This window comes from Triturus cristatus, chromosome 4_1, assembly GCF_964204655.1.
Source record: "Triturus cristatus chromosome 4_1, aTriCri1.1, whole genome shotgun sequence".
In the NCBI taxonomy this organism is placed as follows: Eukaryota; Metazoa; Chordata; class Amphibia; order Caudata; family Salamandridae; genus Triturus; species Triturus cristatus.
Window position 1 is genome coordinate 93,289,429 of NC_140585.1, and position 18,474 is coordinate 93,307,902.

Below are 18,474 nucleotides of genomic sequence, written 5' to 3' on the forward strand. Positions count from 1 at the left end.
CCTACCACATTAATGAGGGTTTTAAAACCAATGAATCTGCAAGGGAGTCAAAAGTAAAGTAAAAACAATATTTATCAATGAGCTCATTTATTGCATTCCTATGGGGTTTGTGGATGAAGTCTGTTAAATGAACTCCTTCCTCATCACTCAGCCCCTGTGCGCCACCGGAACTGACTTTTAGTGACGTTTCGACAATTCACAGACCTTGCACGAGTGGGAGCGGCCTGGATGCTATCGGGAAAACTAGTCTGCAGCATTGGGTGGACTCGAAGGATACGGCCCAGCGCATGCACAGCTGATCCCAGTAAATGAGCAGCACGGGGCTTGGGTGGCAGCGTGGTCCACCGGAGGGCAGGATCGCAGGGATCCCCTTGGCCTGCCCCCAACCAGAGAAGAGTGAACCGCAAGTGAGAGTCCGGAGAGGAGGGGGGGCTGTCAGTGCCCGTGGAGATCCTTTGTGCCAGCTCTGCAAGTACAGGAGCCCCCGCCTGACCGAGCCTCATGGAGCGCTGGTGGCAGAGGACCTTCCCCCCGAGGGGCCCCTTCAGCTGAAGCGTGCCAGCACAGAAATGGTGAGAGATCCAGGTGGACCTGCCCGGTGTCCTTCAGCCTGGCAGTGCGGCTCCCTGGCCCACTTCCCACCCGTCTGACAGAGGACGCCCGGCTCCAATGCACCCACAGCAGATGCTGATGAGTGAGCAGCGTGTGGAGTGAACGGTCGCGCTGTCCCTTCGGAACGCACAGCCCCCTGGGGCAGGATTGCAGAGCTCCCCTGGGCCTGCTCCCTAGACGGAGACTGGGTGCAGCGTGATAGAGGCTCCGAAGAAGAGAGGAGGTACCTGCTGGGACCCAGGGAGACCTTGTACTACCATACTGCAGTGACTAGGGCCCACGCCTGACCCAGTACCACCGGAAACTGACAGCTGCGCACTATCTCAACAGGAGGCTCCTACAGTACAGGCGCATCATCACAGCAACAGTGAGAGGTCCAAGCGGGACCAGGGGGCCCCAACCCTCACGCACCGCATCCTTGGGCCCGGTGGCACAGCTCCCGGGCCTCGTGCCTGGCCAACATGAAGGAGAAAGCCGACTTGCCCAGGGTGCCCCAGTGGATGGGGGCAGGCCTCAGGTGGACAACTCATGGCCAGTGCTAGGCTAAAGAAGGAACGCTCGGTGAAGGACATGTTGCAGAAACAGGCCGCACAGGGCCACGTTGGCCAGGGGTAAGTGGCGTCTTCGGGGTTGCAAGATGTAGCAGACATGCCAGCGACAAAGGCCTTTATGACGTCGCTCTTCTCTGCACTCCGAGAGGTCCCGCAAGAGCTCAAAGACAAATTGGCAGCAGACCTCAGGGAGGTGCGGGGAGATGTCTCGGAGATCGGGGACCGGGGACTGGGTGGCAACGCTGGAGGAGCACAAAAATGGGCGCGATGAAGAGATGGAGATGATGCAACAGGAGATACTGAAGCTTAAGGAACAACATATCGAGCTCCAGGGATAGGCGGAGGACATGGAAAACCGCTCCTGCCGCAACATCATACTCATCTGAGGAGTGAAACAAGGGGCTGAGGAGGGTGACATTGGGGAATTTGGGCAGACATTCTTCTGTCAAATGTTGGGCCCGGAGCACATGACCGAGGTACAGATCGACAGGGTCCATTGTGTGGGTCTACCCCGCCGGGGCTCGGCCCCACCACCAGATATCCTAGGATGTGTACACAATTTTCAGCTAAAAGAACTCATCCTCCGGAGGGCCCAAGACTCGCACCCTCTGCAATTCAGAGGGCATTCCTCATGGCTCTTTCAAGACTTAGCTACTATCACCCTGTTCAAGTGGAGGGAATTTTGGCCAATCACCTTACACCTGAGGGAGAAGCGGATCCCCTATCATCTTTAAGTATGTCTGCCGACTGAGACAGCTACGATCGCTGCAGGAGGCCACTGACCTACTGACCCTCCCTCCTACAGACCCGTCGACATCCCAGCGAACAATGGCTTCTGCTAGTAGAAACAGAACCGGTCGCTGGCAAGTAGTGGGCAAACCATCCCCGTCTCACAAACCAGACTCGGCAGCGATGGCAAAAGAAAGAGAAGAAGTCCTGGCCTCGCTGACCAGCAGCCCTGCGCACTCGTCTCCTGCCTGATACTGTAGTCTAAATCACTTTTGGCGATCTTACCACAGCTGGACTGGAGGGCCGACATTCCTAGACTCTAGAGGAACTGTTTGGGCACACTGTCCCCGATCTGTGTCACTCCGACGAACTCTTGTAATTCCACTACCGTAGCGGTAGTTCATTTTTCAGTTCTTGTACTGTCCATCCTCGCGTTGGACTTCCTTGGCTTGAGATGGTTACTGTTCTGTTGTCAAAGGGGTTGCTTTCTATTTTTGGGGTGGGGAGGGTTCTCTCTCCAGTGAGCCTTTTTTTCCTTTGCAAATACTTTTGTCCAGCGATGCCTGCATTCCTTCTCCCTGTGGGTGCCCGTCTAGTCCTGCCCCTCAGCGCACCACGCGTGGCCTTAATGGTAGCACTGGTAGGTACGTCTTTCATTGATGGAAATCAAGGTAGTTAGCTTCAACGCTCGGGATCTTAACAACCCCACCACATGGAAAGCTGCCCTCTCCCTGCTTGAACACTCTGGAGGTGATGTTTGTCTCCTTAAGGAAACCCACCTACTTCATAATGACACGCACCGCATGCGCCACAGTCACTTTCCCCTGCAGTTTTGGTCTCTGGGAATAGTAAATGGGGTGGGGTGGTTATTCTGCACTCTAAGCACTTCAGGGGTTCGGTGGAGAGACCTATCGCTGAGATCAAATGGCGACTACTAGTGCTGCGCTTCCGTATTGGGCACTCTCACTTTACTGTAGCATCTATCTCACCCCAAATGAATGACCGGAGAAATTCCTGCTGGCTGCCTATGCTGACGTTCTTCACACACCCGACTCTATGGTGGTGGTGGGGGGCATCCTCAACTTAGTCATGGACGCCGGGCTGGGCCATTCTGGCTCGCGGTCCAAGGGTGCGGGAGCTTTGTCGGTGAGTGGCGGCAACTGGTTGCACGATGCGAGGTTCAGGGATGCTTGGCGTTGCTTGCACCCTGATGTGCTGGACTTTTCATACTACTGCGCGGCCCATAAGACCTATGCCCACCTGGATCACTTCCTCATTACCCAGCCGCTTGGGCTTGCACCACAGATTCCACCATTGAGGCCCACTCCCTGTCTGACCATGCGCACATTACCTTGACCATGCGCCTTCCCTCTGTATAGTCTTCCCCCTCCTCACACTGGTGCTTGTGAAACTCTGCTTCGATCCCCGGCTGTGGTGGACGACATCAGGCGTTGTCTGACCGACTATCTAGCACTTAATGATGTGGGCTCTACGCCGCTGTCCTCGGTGTGGGAAGCACTGATACTGGGCGCGAGAGGGGCCCTCATCGCCAAAGCGGCTTACGAGAGCAAGACCAGACAGACCAAGAGCGCAGAACTAGAAGCTGAAGTTAAAGAACTTTAAGCTATTCACCAATGCACTGGTGCCCCCAGAATTTGGCGGCAGTTGGAAAAGGAGCAACTCCAGTTTTTCGGCTTCTCGATCTGGACCAGGCAGAGCATGCAGTGGTCCGACTGAAGCACAAATACTATGTGGGCTCTAATAACAGGGGTCGCATGTTGGCCCATTGCCTCCACAGGCTATCAAAGCAATAAGGGGAGAGAATGGATCGGCAGTTACGGATGATGCCGGGATAGTGTCGGCCTTCCGATCTTTTTACAAAACTCTTTATTCCGCAGATCCTTCCATTCCAATTGATCCCAATTAGTACCTTCAGGGTGCAGTGGTCACTCCTCTCCAGTCCAGCGAGGCTGTGGCCCTGGAAGCCCCCATACATATAGAGGAGGTGATCGCTCGGTTGAAGCCCATGAAGGCTCTGGGCCCCGACGGCTTTAGCGCTCTTTTCTATAAAACCTTCTGTGTAGAACTTGCCCTGCAGCTCACCTGTTTGTTTAACTCCTTTGGGGACACGGGTTCCCTTACGGCCTCCATGTTGCAAGCTACTATTTCGGTCATCCCCAAGCCGGGGAAAGACCAGGAGCTTTGTGGTTCCTACCGGCCGATCTCCCTGCTGAATGTCAATGCGAAGCTTTTCTCTAGCATTCTGGCCTACAGATTGAACGCTCGCATGCCCTGCTTGGTCGACCCAGACCAATCTGGTTTCATTCCGGGTCGGCAGTGTGGGGACAATACCAAACAGATTTGCCACTTATTTGAGAAGGTGCAGCGATCTAAAGAAGAAGCTCTACTGCTAGCAGTCGACACAGGAAAGGCTTTCGACCGTGTGCATTGGCCATATTCATTTCCCACTCTTGAATGTTTTTGATTTGGGGCCAGGTTTCAGCGATGAGAAGTGAGCATTTATAGTGCTCCATCTGCAGCTGTGCGGGTCAACGGCTAGCTCTTGGGCGGCTTTGCGGTGGGGAGAGGGACAAGGCAGGGGTTGCCCCCTCTCCCCACTGCTTTTGGAGCGTTATATGGAGCCCTTCGCCCAATCGCTTCGAGATAACCCCATGGCGCTAGGTATTCTGTTTGGGCTACATCACCATCTCATTAGCCATTACGCCGATGACGTCATCTTCTTGGTGGCTTACTCCCTGATCTCATTGCCGGCTATTGTGGATGATTTACAGGCCTTCAGCCAAGTCTCTGGCTTTAAAATTAATATGCAGAAGTCTCAAGTACTTAATCTTACCACAGCACAACCAACAGTCGATGCCTTGCAGGCCTGCTTCGCCTTCGACTGGGTGTCGGACGGTATTACATACCTTGGGTTGGTCCTCCAAAAATGTCTTGCTGAAACGGCAGATGTGAACTATTCAAATCTCCACTCTTGCATCCGTGAGGACTTGGCCCGCTGGCGGTGCCTGCCTTTGACATGGTTTGGGAGGTTGGCTGCTGTTAAAATTAACGTACTACCGCGGGCCTTGTATATCTTTCAAACACTCCCCTTTAGAGTTCCCGCCGCACTCGCTCTGCCACATTCAGACGGCGATCGAACACTTTGTGTGGGGCCCGATCTCACCTCGGCTGCAAAGGACTCTGTGACAAGGCCCTAAGAAAGAGGGCGGCCACGCCTTGCCTAATATTACACGCTGCTTCCAAGCCTCACTCCTATGGTACCTTGTTGAATGGAATCATCCTATGACAGAGAAATAAAGGGTCTTCATGGACCAGACGGTGGCAGGCCAACACATCTGGGGAGAGGCCTGTTTGCGTAGACCCGCCCACGCCTGGGGGCTCTACTCCTCGCCAATTACCCACCCCACTCAGCTTGTCTGGGATAGGGTTTCTGTAAGGGCTAACCTGACTACATTTCCCTCGCCAATGACCCCGATCTTCTCAAATCCTGCCTTCCCACCTGGGATGGACAAAAGAGTCGCTACGTGCTGGTTGGAGGGAGGTTGCAAGCGCTTAGGGCATCTCTTTGACATCTAGGGTCTCATTCCCTTCAAGGAGCTGGAGGAGGACTATGGCCTCTCCGGCTCCGATCTCTTCCTACACTCACAAATTACGCACTGGATCTCCGGTGCCACAACGCCACAATGCGCCCCTTGGCTATTAGACCTATGTGGCTGATTGAGAAATGGCTCATCAGTAAAAAGGATGATTGCAGACTTATTTCTGAAATATAATCCTTCCTCACCCTAGGCATCCCGAAAGCACACTCAGCTGGACAGAGGCGCAGATAATGAATGGGAGAATGCCTTTTATAGGTCCCACCACCCAGAGCATTCCATGGGTCATGATGTAACTGCTTTTAAAATTGTGTCCTTCTGGTACTATACCACAGCCCGCCTAGCCAAGCGGCACTCTCGAAGCGATGGCCTCTACTGGCATGGCTGTGGTAGCCCTGGTACCCTCATTCACCTGTTATGGCACTCGCCAAAGCTCACAAGATACTGGGAGAGAATACTTAGTGATATTGATATGGCCTTCAACACCACCATTTCCAGGCTTCCAGCTTACACTCTCTTAGGCTTACCCAATGCGCTGACCTTTCCCCCGCAGTCTACCAGAGGGAGACAGATGGCGCTAGCGCTGATGTCAGGTTGTCAGCAGCTCAAGAGGGACTGAATTCGCCACTAACCTCTTCCTAGCAGCCAGCGGGGATGATGTCGTGCAGAGAAGCCTCCCTCCTCACCTGAGCACTACTCCCCTCAGTATGTTCAACACAGCTATGGAAGATAGCACTCCGGGGAAAAGGGAAGGGAACAAAATAATAAAGGTACTGCCGGGAATCCTTGCTTCCTAGGTCTGTTCTAGGTGTGTATACAAATGCAAGAATTTGCCGGTAGTCATGTAAAGTAACTCCCACAACATAACAGGAATGAAGACTTCCAAAAATACACGGCTGGATTAACTGTTTGTCACTACCAAAAAAAAGGAACCCAAGTCACTCAGTAACAGGTCACTCCAAACGCTGTTCTATTCACAGCAGGTATGAGCAAGTTCATCGTAAGGATCCTTAAGCGGTAATCCCAGCACAGCGTGAAAGTTATTACGGCCCTGACCGGTTCAGGAAGCCACCGGGGGGTCTGATTACCAAATTGCGCTGCGGGCCTATAGCGCGCCCAAACAGTTTTCAAAAACACCAAAGCAAGGTTGCTAAACAAAAAGTGCTTGAGAGAAGTGTTCCGACACTTCTCTGCATCGGCTAACACGGTGCCTGAAACGCCGCCTTGCAGGGTGATGTTAACGGCCGTCGGGCTGGGAAGAGATCACACGAGTGCTCCTCGAGTCCTTTGAAGTTCTCAGCTTGTTCAGAGAAGCGTCTCTGAGGGGAGACGGACGGCTGACGGGTCTTTTGAAGTCCTCGGAGAAACCCAAAAAGGAAAGGCGGCTGTCACATTTCGTCTAGCGGGGAGGTAAGCGTCCGCTCTTCAGGAAGCTTAGGGCGTGATTGTCAAGCACCTTCCTGATGCACAGGAAGTGCTTAAATAGCAGGCGTGTCGACGAGGAAAGTTCTGTGTTGCTCTGAGAGGCCCAGCTACTTTCTGGGTAATGTAGTGCACCAGACTTCCATACCAAGCATACCGCTGCCCATGCATACGAGGACGTAGCCTACGAGGTGTGTACCCCTGTCTGGTCTTTCTAGCTTGTAAGATCGTGACAGCTGAATGTTGCACATCGGATGATACTAGCAGGGTGGAAACCGGAGAGGATTCCGGAGCACACGCAATGGCAGCATCAACTATATTATCTCTTAGGCATGAAAAGACTCTCAATGGCTACTTTGGGGAACCGCACAGACTACACCAAGATTTGGGCTCCCTTTATATCCATTCATTCCACTAAATTTTGGGAACTGTCCTGCCCTAGTTATCTCTGGAGTCTGAAATTGATTCCCGAGGACAGTGCGGCAGCCTAGTGTGGTAGTTTCCCACTGGACTTCCACAGTCCTTCAGACTCTGTAGAATTCCTCATCTAACAGTGCTTACAAGCTGGATTCCTTTCTTTTTCATTGTTTCTTGCTCACTGGGGAGGGAGGGTGGTGATGGGTTTGGGAGTTGACTCCTTTCTTTTGTTGTTCTTTGTTTTTGTCAAAAGCAGCAACGTCAATAAGTCACTATCTATTACAGGCTTTTGGCTTACTACTGCTCACCATCTTTGCAACACACCAGACTTTGTAGCTACCCTTCCGTAGCGGGAGTGGCTTGCCGATTCCCCCCTTTTTTAGGTCGAGGACCGACCGGTCTGCCGAAGGCAGAACCGGAAGTCGGAGATTTAATGTTTTGGAGAAGAGGGGCTTGAACCCGCCCCTCTTCTCCCCTCTTCTCCATTGGCTGGCCTCTTGAATGCTGGCCAGCCATTGGAGAAGAGGCTTTGTCACTCCGAACAGGCCCCGTCCTTTTCGGATTCGGGGGCGTGTTTTTTCGTTACTTTTCTAATTATCTCCTCCAGCCAATGGCAAGTGGAGAGAAAAAGAAAAACACGCCCCTGAATCCGAAAACGCCACTGCGTTTCTCCGAGGCATTTCTGCTTCGCCTCGGAGAAAGGCGGTGGTGTCTTCCGGTGCCCTCGGCTTGTTCCTCTTTACATGCGTGTGGTGAAGCCAGGAAAGCCACTGCTCCCCCTGGTCACAAGCATCCTTTCACGCGCCCTCAGGTCAAATGTCACGGTGCAGGACTGGAGAGGAAACACGTTGGATTGTGTCACAACGTGGCTCGTGGTGTTCCTGTCTTTTGTTGTATTGTGCTATGTTACATTTGTGTAAAGTGGAACTGATCCACACGTGGCCTCGTGCCGCTTAGAGGCTAAAAGTCAGTCATAACAAAGTGTCCTTCTATGCATGTCATGCTCCCATACCACTGTAACCCGGACTTCAAAATGGCGGTGATGAGAGAGATGGCAAGGCCAGGGCCTCACCAAGGGTAAGGTGTGCACGCTCCACTCCTGCTCTGCTCACTCTCTTACAGCGTCCACCACCTCCTTGGACTCTGGCGCAGCTTTGCTTGCAAGCGCTTTATTTGGCTTTGTGCACAAGACATGAGCTCTGATTAAAGACATACAGAGGAAGCTTGGGCGTGATGGTGCAAGTGAAGCTGCACAAGGAGAGCACGTGCAGGGAATCAGTGAGATACCTCAGCGAAATAAAGCATCTCTTGGGGAGATCTATGCGTAACTGAAGGTCACAGGTCAGAGTCCCAGTGCATACACTCAAACTTTCATCCTTCTAGGGTCGATTAAACGAGTACCATCCAAGCAGGTAATAATTGACACCTGCTATCAGCAAAAAGAGACCGAAGCATGCGCAGGAATTAGCTACATAAGTGTAGCAGCTGTTAATCACAGTGCTCCACAAACAGAGACTTCGCGGCGCTGTAGAAAAACGCAGGGATGGGGACTGCTCAGCCCAAGGTCACAGTGGTATTTGAGGCTCTCCTAATTAGCAGCTCCGTGTAGCTGCCCCTGGCTGCTCTCGGTAAAGACAGACAGGTCAAAGCCGTTAGCCCGCATCTCTGGCAGCCAAGCGCTGGCACGGCGGGGGCCTGTGCGCAGGGCAGATAAGGGATTCCTGGCTCTGAAGATGCTCTGGGAGGCAGAGATGCCCCTCACACCAGCTCCCGTGTCTTGGGGGAGCTCACCTCTTTTTATCTCTCATCTGCAGAAGGCAGCCCGCGGAGCAGCCGGCGCGGGTCTTCTGTGCGCAAACAACACATCCCCTGCCCATCTTAGGGCAGGGGACAGAATAATAGCAAAGAGAAGCCAGCACGGGACAGCATCAGATTGTATCAGTATTATGAGTGTCCCAGGTGCTGAGTGTGGCATCGGAGATCTGATGTACAACAATTCATTATCCGCTAGCCCAGTGTGATCCTGGGCAAGTCGCCTGCGTCTTGGGTCCCTTATCTGCAAAAACGGGACAGCTGAGTAAAAGGCTGAGCACTGTACAAAGCTCGATGTGAAACAGATGGGCATTTACAGGCCATGTTCCGAACGATAAGAGTTCTTGGCCTGTGCTAAGAAAGGTCAGAACTCACCCCTGTCACCGGAAGACAAACTGCCCAGATGGTCTGCGCAATTCGGATAGCGAGAGAGAGAGTTTTGTTCAAATACGGATGAACACTTACTAGATACACAGGCCAGTATTTTCACACACCGATGTGGTTTGCAGTCTCGCTAATAAACATTTACTAATGTTGTATGTGTCATGCGCAGTACCTACATACTGATGCAAATACACAGTATGTTCACTACTCTCTCCTTATGCCATCTTTGTACGCAATTATTCTCTGGTGTTCCCAGCTCGCATTTTTTAAAAGCGCCCTGAAACTCACAGGGATTTAGTAGAGCTACAATAAAAGCTATAAAACTGAACTGTTAGGAAGGCTCCTCCTACCTCTTATCGTTGCAGCAAAACATGATTTTAGCGCCATAAGCACTACAAGAACAGCTTGTAATAAGAGGAATAAAAACATCACAGCAACAAAAGGCTGCACACGTGTGTGTGTCATGGGGCGGTTTTCTTCAAGGGCGCATGACTATGCGAAGGCCCAGATTAAACGAGTGCTGACCTATCAATGTATTGTCCTGTATCATCTATAGCACCTCATTCAGTGTATGTTGGCGCTTCTACGGAACATATGGTGCAACCACTAGAGCCACTCGGCCTGGGCAGTCTATGACCGTCTTCAATGACTTTCAGCTCTGCAATCAGTACCCGCGCTGCTGTCTACTCCGTCCCTTGTGCCTGGCCGGGGCCTTTCATTATGCAGCTCTGTGGTGTCGAAGACTCAGTCAAAATATGCATCACGCATAACTCTAAAAAGCATTTGCAATGCAATAGGTCTCGCATTTACACAAGTTTCAGCTAGTGGCATTGTAAATGACAATACCTTTTATGTATGTTTTGTTATTTAAAACAAAAATAGAAGGCATTGTCATTTACAATGCCAAGAGCTCAAGCTTGCGTAAATCCGAGACCTATTGCATTGCAAATGCTTGTTATACACGCAGCCGGCCCTGTCTGGGTTGTAGGTGACATGCTGTGTTAACTATCAGTCTGAGTGTGCTTCTATTTCATTGTATTGCTATCTTGAATTGACTTGGCGTTTGCCGGCCCGCTGGGTTGTAGGTGATGTTGTCCTGTATTGCCATGCCTTGTGTTTTGCCAATAAAATTGATGAAATACAAAAAGGATCAAAGAGGCAACCACAGGTATCTGGTGGTGCAAGACCAAGGCTAAGTCAAAAAGTGGGGTTGATCGCGATAGAGCGCAATTCGGCTCTACAGAGTGAAATTGGGCCTTGTCTTCGCTATCCTTCGTACATTTTAGTTGAAAAATGTCTGTGAAGGTATAGTTCAACAGTGCAGCCGACGGTGTCCAAGGCAGAGATGTTGTCAGGGAGCCACTGGACGAGGTTGCAATGAATATTTCTTGGTTCAGACTTAGTCTCTTTTTTGTAAGTCAAAGATTTGCTGCTGCGGCGAAGGACATAGCGGAGCTACCGTTCAGTCAGGCTGTCTGGCGATGCACCTTGGGCAGATCAGCCAGCACGTAGGTGTCCATCTGCTGTCAGTACTCAGAGCAACTTTGGGCTGACAATGTTCTAAGTTGCAAATATTGCTTTTTGGCTGATTGGGCTCATACATAAACACTGCCAAGGGGCCAGGACTGGGTGGGCCCCCCTTGGAGGGTCAGGATTCTTTCAGGCTGGGTCCAGGTGCAGGTTCGAGATAGTTAGAGCCTTTTTTGTGCCTGTGGCTCTGAAAAGGAGGCCAGCCAACTAGCCTGGTAGTCCTGGGTTAAAGCAGAAAAGCAGGTCTCAAGCAGCAGAGCAATATTTGGAGGCCACAGGGCAGGATTCATGCAGCAGAGAAGTTCTCTAAGGGGGAGCTGGGCAATCCTCTGAAGTTCACAGCAGGCCTCAGGCAGTCCTTTGAGAGTCTTCCACTGTCCAAAAGTGAACTGAAGAGCAGGTGTGAGGGTATTATTTTTTCTACCTGGTACCAACTTTGAAGCAGAAGAAATGTATGTAGTTTAACCCCCACTGATGGTTCTGAAATGTCCTTCCTCCTTGCCCTCGTCCCAAGATAACTGGGGTCACAAAAGACTAGTGTGAAATCCTTTGGGCAGGGGCTTGGGCAACTCCTTTAAAATGTAAGTGTCGATGTACACAGCTCTGCCCCTCCCACCCTTGCTAGATGGCCCATCTGCCAACATCCAGTCCCCCTTTGTGATACTGTCTGGGTGGAATACACAAAGGTCAGCTGCCAAATACACCTAGTGATGTGACCTAACACACGTGCTGCAGGCACCAAACGGCTATGAGAAGAAAATCCCAAATTTCGAAAAAGTGGCATTTTCACAATTGTTACTTAAAATCTGACTTTACCATTAAAGAGGATTTCAAATTACAATTCATTAAAGACCAAATATGACATTTCTGCCTTCTCCCAAACAAATGTTTATAACAATGTAATAAGGTAACCCAATGTTATCCCATGGGAGAGGTGGGCCTTGAAGTAGTGAAAAACAAATTTAAGAGTCTTTTACCACCAGGACATGTAAAATGTAAAAGTTCATATCAAACTTCTTTAGTACACTGCACCCTGCCCTAATAGCTGTTTCAGCCCTACCTTAGGGGTGACTATATGTATTAAAATGGAAGGTTTAAGCCTGGCAACGAAATTATTTTGCCAAGTCGAACTGATAGTTCAAAATTTAAATTTAAAAATGCCCACAGGCTGCAAGGTCTGGCCTAAAATGTGCTATGAAGGGGCTCCTTACGTTGATGGCACAAAAAGTGCTGCAGGCCCATTAGTAGCATTTCATTTACAGGCCTAGACACATTTAGTACCACTGTATTAGGGACCTATAACTAAATTAAATGTGACAATTGGGTGTAAGTAAATTCTACCATGTTTAGGGTAGTGAGCACAAGTACTTTAGCACTGGTTACCCTAGGTAAAGTGCACAGAGTCACACAAGTCCACAAAAATGGGTTCAGAAAACGGGAGGGAAATTGGATGTTACAGGATGAAAGGTTTAGAGATCTGTGCTTCATCTTGTGTACGGGACTTAGAGGACGTATGCAAGGCCTGGAATTTAAGATGACTTGATGGTTGGGAAGGGAAGCTGCTGATAGCTACTATCAATATTTGCAGGCTAAATGATGCAAAAAAAAGACAGAGTTTCATTAGGGCTTCAAATGCTATATGCGGATATTATCTGTTTATCAAGAAACTCAGATTGAAGGTGCATGGAGGGATGAGTTAAATTCCCTTGAGTATAGATTGATATGGGGTACCTCTCAAGGTGCTTGTACCGGTGGGGTGGCAATTTTGGTTTGAAACACAGGTGAACAAGCATGCCAGATGGGTCATTGCTGAATGCCAGTCCCCTATTGGAACTTAATTTGCATTATGTTCAGTGTATGGTTGCATATCAAATGATCCAGGTGTATTTGACTGGCTTTCTAATGAGCTGGCACTTTGGCCCCTGCCAATCATATTGTGTGGGGATCTGAATATTAACCTACCTGGTAACTGGTCTATAAAAGAACATCAAACATACACCGGACGGAAACCTAAAGTATATCAATAACTGAAGGGTTTCTGTCGGGATCAGAGTTTGGTTGACATATAGCATAGTAAAAAACCTACTGAACATGTGTATACATCAATCACATGCCCGTTTAGACTATTTATATGTGTCACACGCTTTAACACAGGATGGCACAATTGAACAATACCCTTGGTTTTTGTCAGATTATAACCCTCTAGTGCTAGAGACTCACGGAGACAGGTTTAAAAGGAGCACGGTCTCCTGGAGTTTTGAACGTGCCCTGCTAGTAAATGAGGAATATTGCAAACATATGTATAATTGTATCCCTTTGTTTTTGAAGGAGAATTTAGGGAGTGCATCAATGGGTATGGTCTGGGACACTTTGAAGGCGTGTATACAGAGGGAGATGTTACAGTTTTCTCTGAACCACAGGAAGAGAGAAAAGCGGATATTTCAGGACCGGCTGAGGAAAATTGTCTATAGCATAACGGCAGGGGAGAGAGTTGGAGGAGGCCCAATTGGATGTAGCAGTGGTAAGGGCCGCGATAGCTGAAATATTCGCAAAAAGAGCAGCGGACAAACTAACGGTGCTCACGAGTGTAGTGAACAAATAGGACACACTCAGCTATGAGAACGAGACAGAAAAACATGCACAATGAAGTGCGGGCAATTAGAGATCCAATTTACGGGATGGTTTCAGACCCTGTCGAGATTAGGGCCACCTTTTAAAATTATAATCAATCCCTGTTAACAGAAGGTTCCAAAGGGGAAGTCACTCTGGTACATGAATATCTCTGAACAAGTCCAGAGAATAACACAAATTTTTAGAGGGACCGTTTCAGTGGGAAGAGATCCTGCTTGCCTTGACTAGTTAACCAGTGGGGAAGGCGGCTGGTACTGCTACTAATCCCACTGAATTTTTCAGATTATTCTCTGGCAATTTAAGGAATGTATTATGACCTTTTTTGAGCAAATACACAGTGGAGCCACTTCCAAGGTTCATGTCCTCAGCAAAAATTATTGTATTTCCCAAGAACAAACCAAAACAGGAACTTGGTTCCTACCACCCGATTACTTTAATTAACGCAGATTCGAAAATCCATTCTAAAATTTTAGCCACGTTCCTGGCTCATGTAATTCATAGGATAGTCTCTAATTGGCAACAAGGGTTTATTCCCAGGAGAGGCACAACAGACCCTACCACAAGAGTTATATTTCTCTTTGATGCAGGGGCCCTAATGCTTTGATTCTGCAAGAGGCTCAGAAAGCTTTTGACAGGGTCTCCTGCCACTTTCTTGGGCCACTATGCAAAAAATTGGAATTGGACGGGGTTCTATCCAGGCAGCAAAGGCTCTGTATTATAATCCTGTTGCCAGTGTATTTGTAGCCTGAGAACTGACTGAACAATTTAAAAGGGGGGGGGGGCGCGTTCCCCACTTTTATTTGTGAGGTACATTGATCCGTTTATACGGAGAATAGAGAATAACACGGCAATTTCAGTTTTGATTCAAGTGCAAGGATATGATACCAAGACCTTGGCCTATGCCGATGATATTGCTCTTGTAACTTCTAACTCGGCTGTGGCTCTCTAGAAAGTTGAAGAAGAAGCCTTAACTTTTGGAAATATCTCCGGTTACTCCTTAAACAAAGATAAGATGCAAATGACAATTGGAAATATCTCCGGTTACTCCTTAAACAAAGATAAGATGCAAATGACAAGATACTGTTGGTGGATAAGTGAGTGTTAACAAATCATCTTAACAATATGACACCCAGTCTATTTGGGTGTCAGTATTACAGCTATCATGTATGAAATATTAAATAAAATCTTGACCCTCTCATTGGGAAGGCCAAAAAGGAGCTCTATAGATTAACTAACTTACATCTCTCCTTGGTAGGTAAATGTAATATACTTAAGATGATTTTTCCCCCAAAATCTTGTATTTATTCAGAGCTAATCCCTTAGAGTTTTGTAACCAATGCCTGAAGAAACTTGATGTATTTTCGCAGTTTGTATGGGCTTATTCAAAACAGATAAGATCACTTAAATTTCCCAAAAGAGAGGTGGGGGTGGGCCTTGCCTAACCTTAATTTATTATATTGGTCCACTACTCTGCAGTATTGTACTATTTTATTACAGGAACAGCCTAGTGGAGTGGCTGAAGATCATATTCCTTCTTCCTTTGAACTTTCATTGGTATGGAGGCATGGGGATGTCTTTGGCGACAGCTTGAATTTAACTACTACAAAAGGATCTGTTTTAAGACTCTTTTAGGCACATATAAGGTTACAGAGGTACTGGCTACTGTCTCTGATAGCCTCTAATTGTCTTATGTATGCCTTTGCACCACCCAGCTCTTTATACTATATGCTACTAGGGTATAAACAGGAGGATGCACTGGCAAAGTGATATGTAGTGAAATGATGCACTGAAAGTGTGGGTAAGCCATAGGACACATATCTGCTTAAAGATCACGGACAGAAAAAGTGTAAAATTAATCCAATCCACAAAAAACAATTGCAATGTTTAAATAGGCTGGCTGAACTAAAAAAATGTCTAATAAATATTTAAATGTGATAGCTAGATTAGAGGATCACTGAAGAGGTGTGGCGCCGCGGCCAGGGCGACTGACTCGGGGATCACGGTTCGATCCCCGGCACCGGCTGCAGATTAGCCCTGCACCATGTGACTCTGGACAATAGCTTGCTTAATCTTCCCGACGGCCCCCAGCACATGGAGACCCTTACGGGTGATTGTTCATGCTTTACAAATGTGGATTATTATTATAATCTCACCTGATTGCTTTCACTTTATCCAAAATTCTTTGCTCAGAAAGTCATATTTTTAAGGCAATTTTTTGAAGGTTTGTTATTGTATCACAACAGGAAGCCTTCAGATAAATGAAGATCATGTGAAATCAGTGTTAATGTTGTCAGCTGTGTAGGAATTAAAATAACATATTAGTAATATATTAGTGCAAACTATCAAATATGTAGCGATGTCGATTGCAAATACAGGATTTCTTTATTCAATTTGCAATGGTGAACATGAGGCATTGTTTTGTAATTAATAATCATTTTATCATTCTGTTATATAACAAGGCCAGAGTAAGCTGTCAAATATCACTTTTTTCCTTTATATGATATACCACATTGCTGAATATTGAAGTTTTTAATAAAACATATTTCCTGTTATATGCATTATTGCAATACATTTTAATTAATCCAAACAATGAAAATAAAAATGTCTTGACAACAGCCAAGAGGAGCTTGTTTTAGAAATGGCTGAGTTATAACATTTGTTTTGTATCTATTTTAGACACAAAGACAGCTTTGACCACTGCTCAAGTGGAAGAGAATGTGGTAAGTGTATCTTTTTTTTTAATGAAAAGAAGCCTAGTAGAGTTCTTAGCAGTAATTTCCGACATAGCATGGGAGAAGCGTGTCAGGTAAAACAGCTGTTGGATGAGACTGATGCAAAAACAACAGTTGATGGACAGAATGCAAAACAATCTCATAGATTCACCCCAGTACAGAGATCTGGTCCTAAATCCATCGTTTTTTTGCTCACCATGCCATTCCAGTTTGAACCCAGCCATATGCAAATCAGACTTGACCCTGTGCCTCATGGGAACAGTCCAGCCCGAACTGCCAAGCCAGGTCCTCCCTGGACTGGAAACAAGCATCCTAGGACCGGTTTCGGGCTTTCAGCCCTCGTCAGCCAGGATAGCCTGATTCCAGTGGCATGGAGAGCAAGGGACTCACGTCTGAGCATACCCTTCCCACTCGGGGTGACAAATGCAAAAACAACAGTTGATGGACAGAATGCAGAACAATGTCATACATTCACCCCAGTACAGAGATCTGGGCCTAAATCCATTATTTGGTTGCTCACCATGCCATTCAAGTTTGGACCCAGCCATATGCAAATCAGTCTTGACCCGACACCTAATGGGAACAGTCCAGCCCGAACTGCCAGGCCAGGTCCTACCTGGACTGGAAACAAGCATCCTAGGATCAGTTTTGGGCTGTTAGCCCTCATCAGCGAGGATAGCTTGACTTCAGTGGCATGGAGAGCACAGGACCCACGTCCGGGCATAGCCATCCAACTCTGGGTGACAAATGCAAAAAGAACAATTGATGGACAGAATGCAGAACAATGTCATACATTCACCCCAGTACAAAGATCTAGGCCTAAAGCCATAGTTTTTTTGCTCACCATGCCATTCAAGGGTAATACCCAGAAACCAGTCCCAGGATGCTTGTTTCCGGTCCAGGGAGGACCTGGCTTGGCAGTTTGAGCTGGACTGTTCCCATGAGGCACAGGGTCAAGACTGATTTTCATATAGCCAGGTCTAAACTGGGGTGGCATGGTGAGCAAAAGAATGATGGATTTAACCCAGATCTCTTGACTGGGGTTGAATGTTTTGATTTTTTCTGCATTCCGTCCATCAAATGTGTGTCTTTTGCTTTGTTGGATGAGACTGAGGCAGTTATTGTTGTAACTGTCGGTATAATAATGTGTCGAAAAATCAGCTGTTTGTGGTGTCCCAACGTGTAAAATGGCCGTATTCGTTCAGGGTATGGTGTTTCCCCCAATCACCTAAAATGGCCGCCACGCACGTAATGAACGTGCATGGGTGTCTGCCAAGGTGCTTTCCTTTAGTGAGGTGAACCCGGTCCTCCTCGGCGAGCACGATCGCACTGAGGGGTCCGGCTCGGTGTACTCTACCTCCCTGCCTGAAGAGCGAGGAGTAATTAACTGGTGCGAAGCATATAGCTGTGAGAGGCCATCGTGTTGCTATAGGCTGTGGAGAAGGATCGCTCGGGAGGACGTGCTTGGTCGCTTGTGTGTTTCCCTACGGCCGGTAGGCCGTTTTGAAAGTAAATACTGTGGTATATAGCCTAGTCCTGTTCAAAATAAAAACGGGGGGAAGGGAGGGTAGAACAAAGAAAGGGGTATTTAGCCCATTAGCCCAGAGGTTGGGACAGTAGGGAGTTTAAGGAAAAATAGATCAATGTCAGGAGCGATAGTGTTATGTCAATCCACGAGTCAAGAAGAGATTCAAAGCAAGATTTAATCCAAAAGTAGTGGAAAGGAAGCACCGCTGGATACACGTCTTCCAGCTCCAGCAGACCTCCAACAACTGTCGCCTCTTGGTTCATGGGACCGATCACATGTTCTATTCTAGAACACTGTGATCGTGCCATGAACCAAGAGTTTGTATAATAACATGTAGATGATATAATCTCGTGCATGCAAGCACGAGACAACACAGTAAAAGTAATTACACATATGTAACACACCTTCCTCCCTTAAATAAACAATAAAAAAGGAAAAAAAAAAAAAAAAAACACATTCAATACACAAATCTGTTTCTGATAAAAGAAACAAAATCAGCCATCCACCCA

General features: G+C 48.0%; 1 protein-coding gene across 5 annotated transcripts in view; it reads left to right on the plus strand.

Moving 5' to 3' along the window:
- The window catches only part of LOC146839635 (uncharacterized), a 533,093-nt gene that overhangs the window by 361,595 nt on the left and 153,024 nt on the right, over positions 1-18,474 (plus strand). For all 5 annotated transcript variants that reach the window (XR_014980691.1, XR_014980692.1, XR_014980693.1 and 2 more), the window contains exon 6: positions 16,382-16,425. Coding sequence is in view for 2 of the 5 variants with exons in the window: in XM_085650363.1 (XP_085506489.1) it covers positions 16,382-16,425 (44 nt within the window). In the remaining 3 variants the exon portion in view is untranslated. The remainder of the gene's footprint in view (positions 1-16,381; positions 16,426-18,474) is intronic.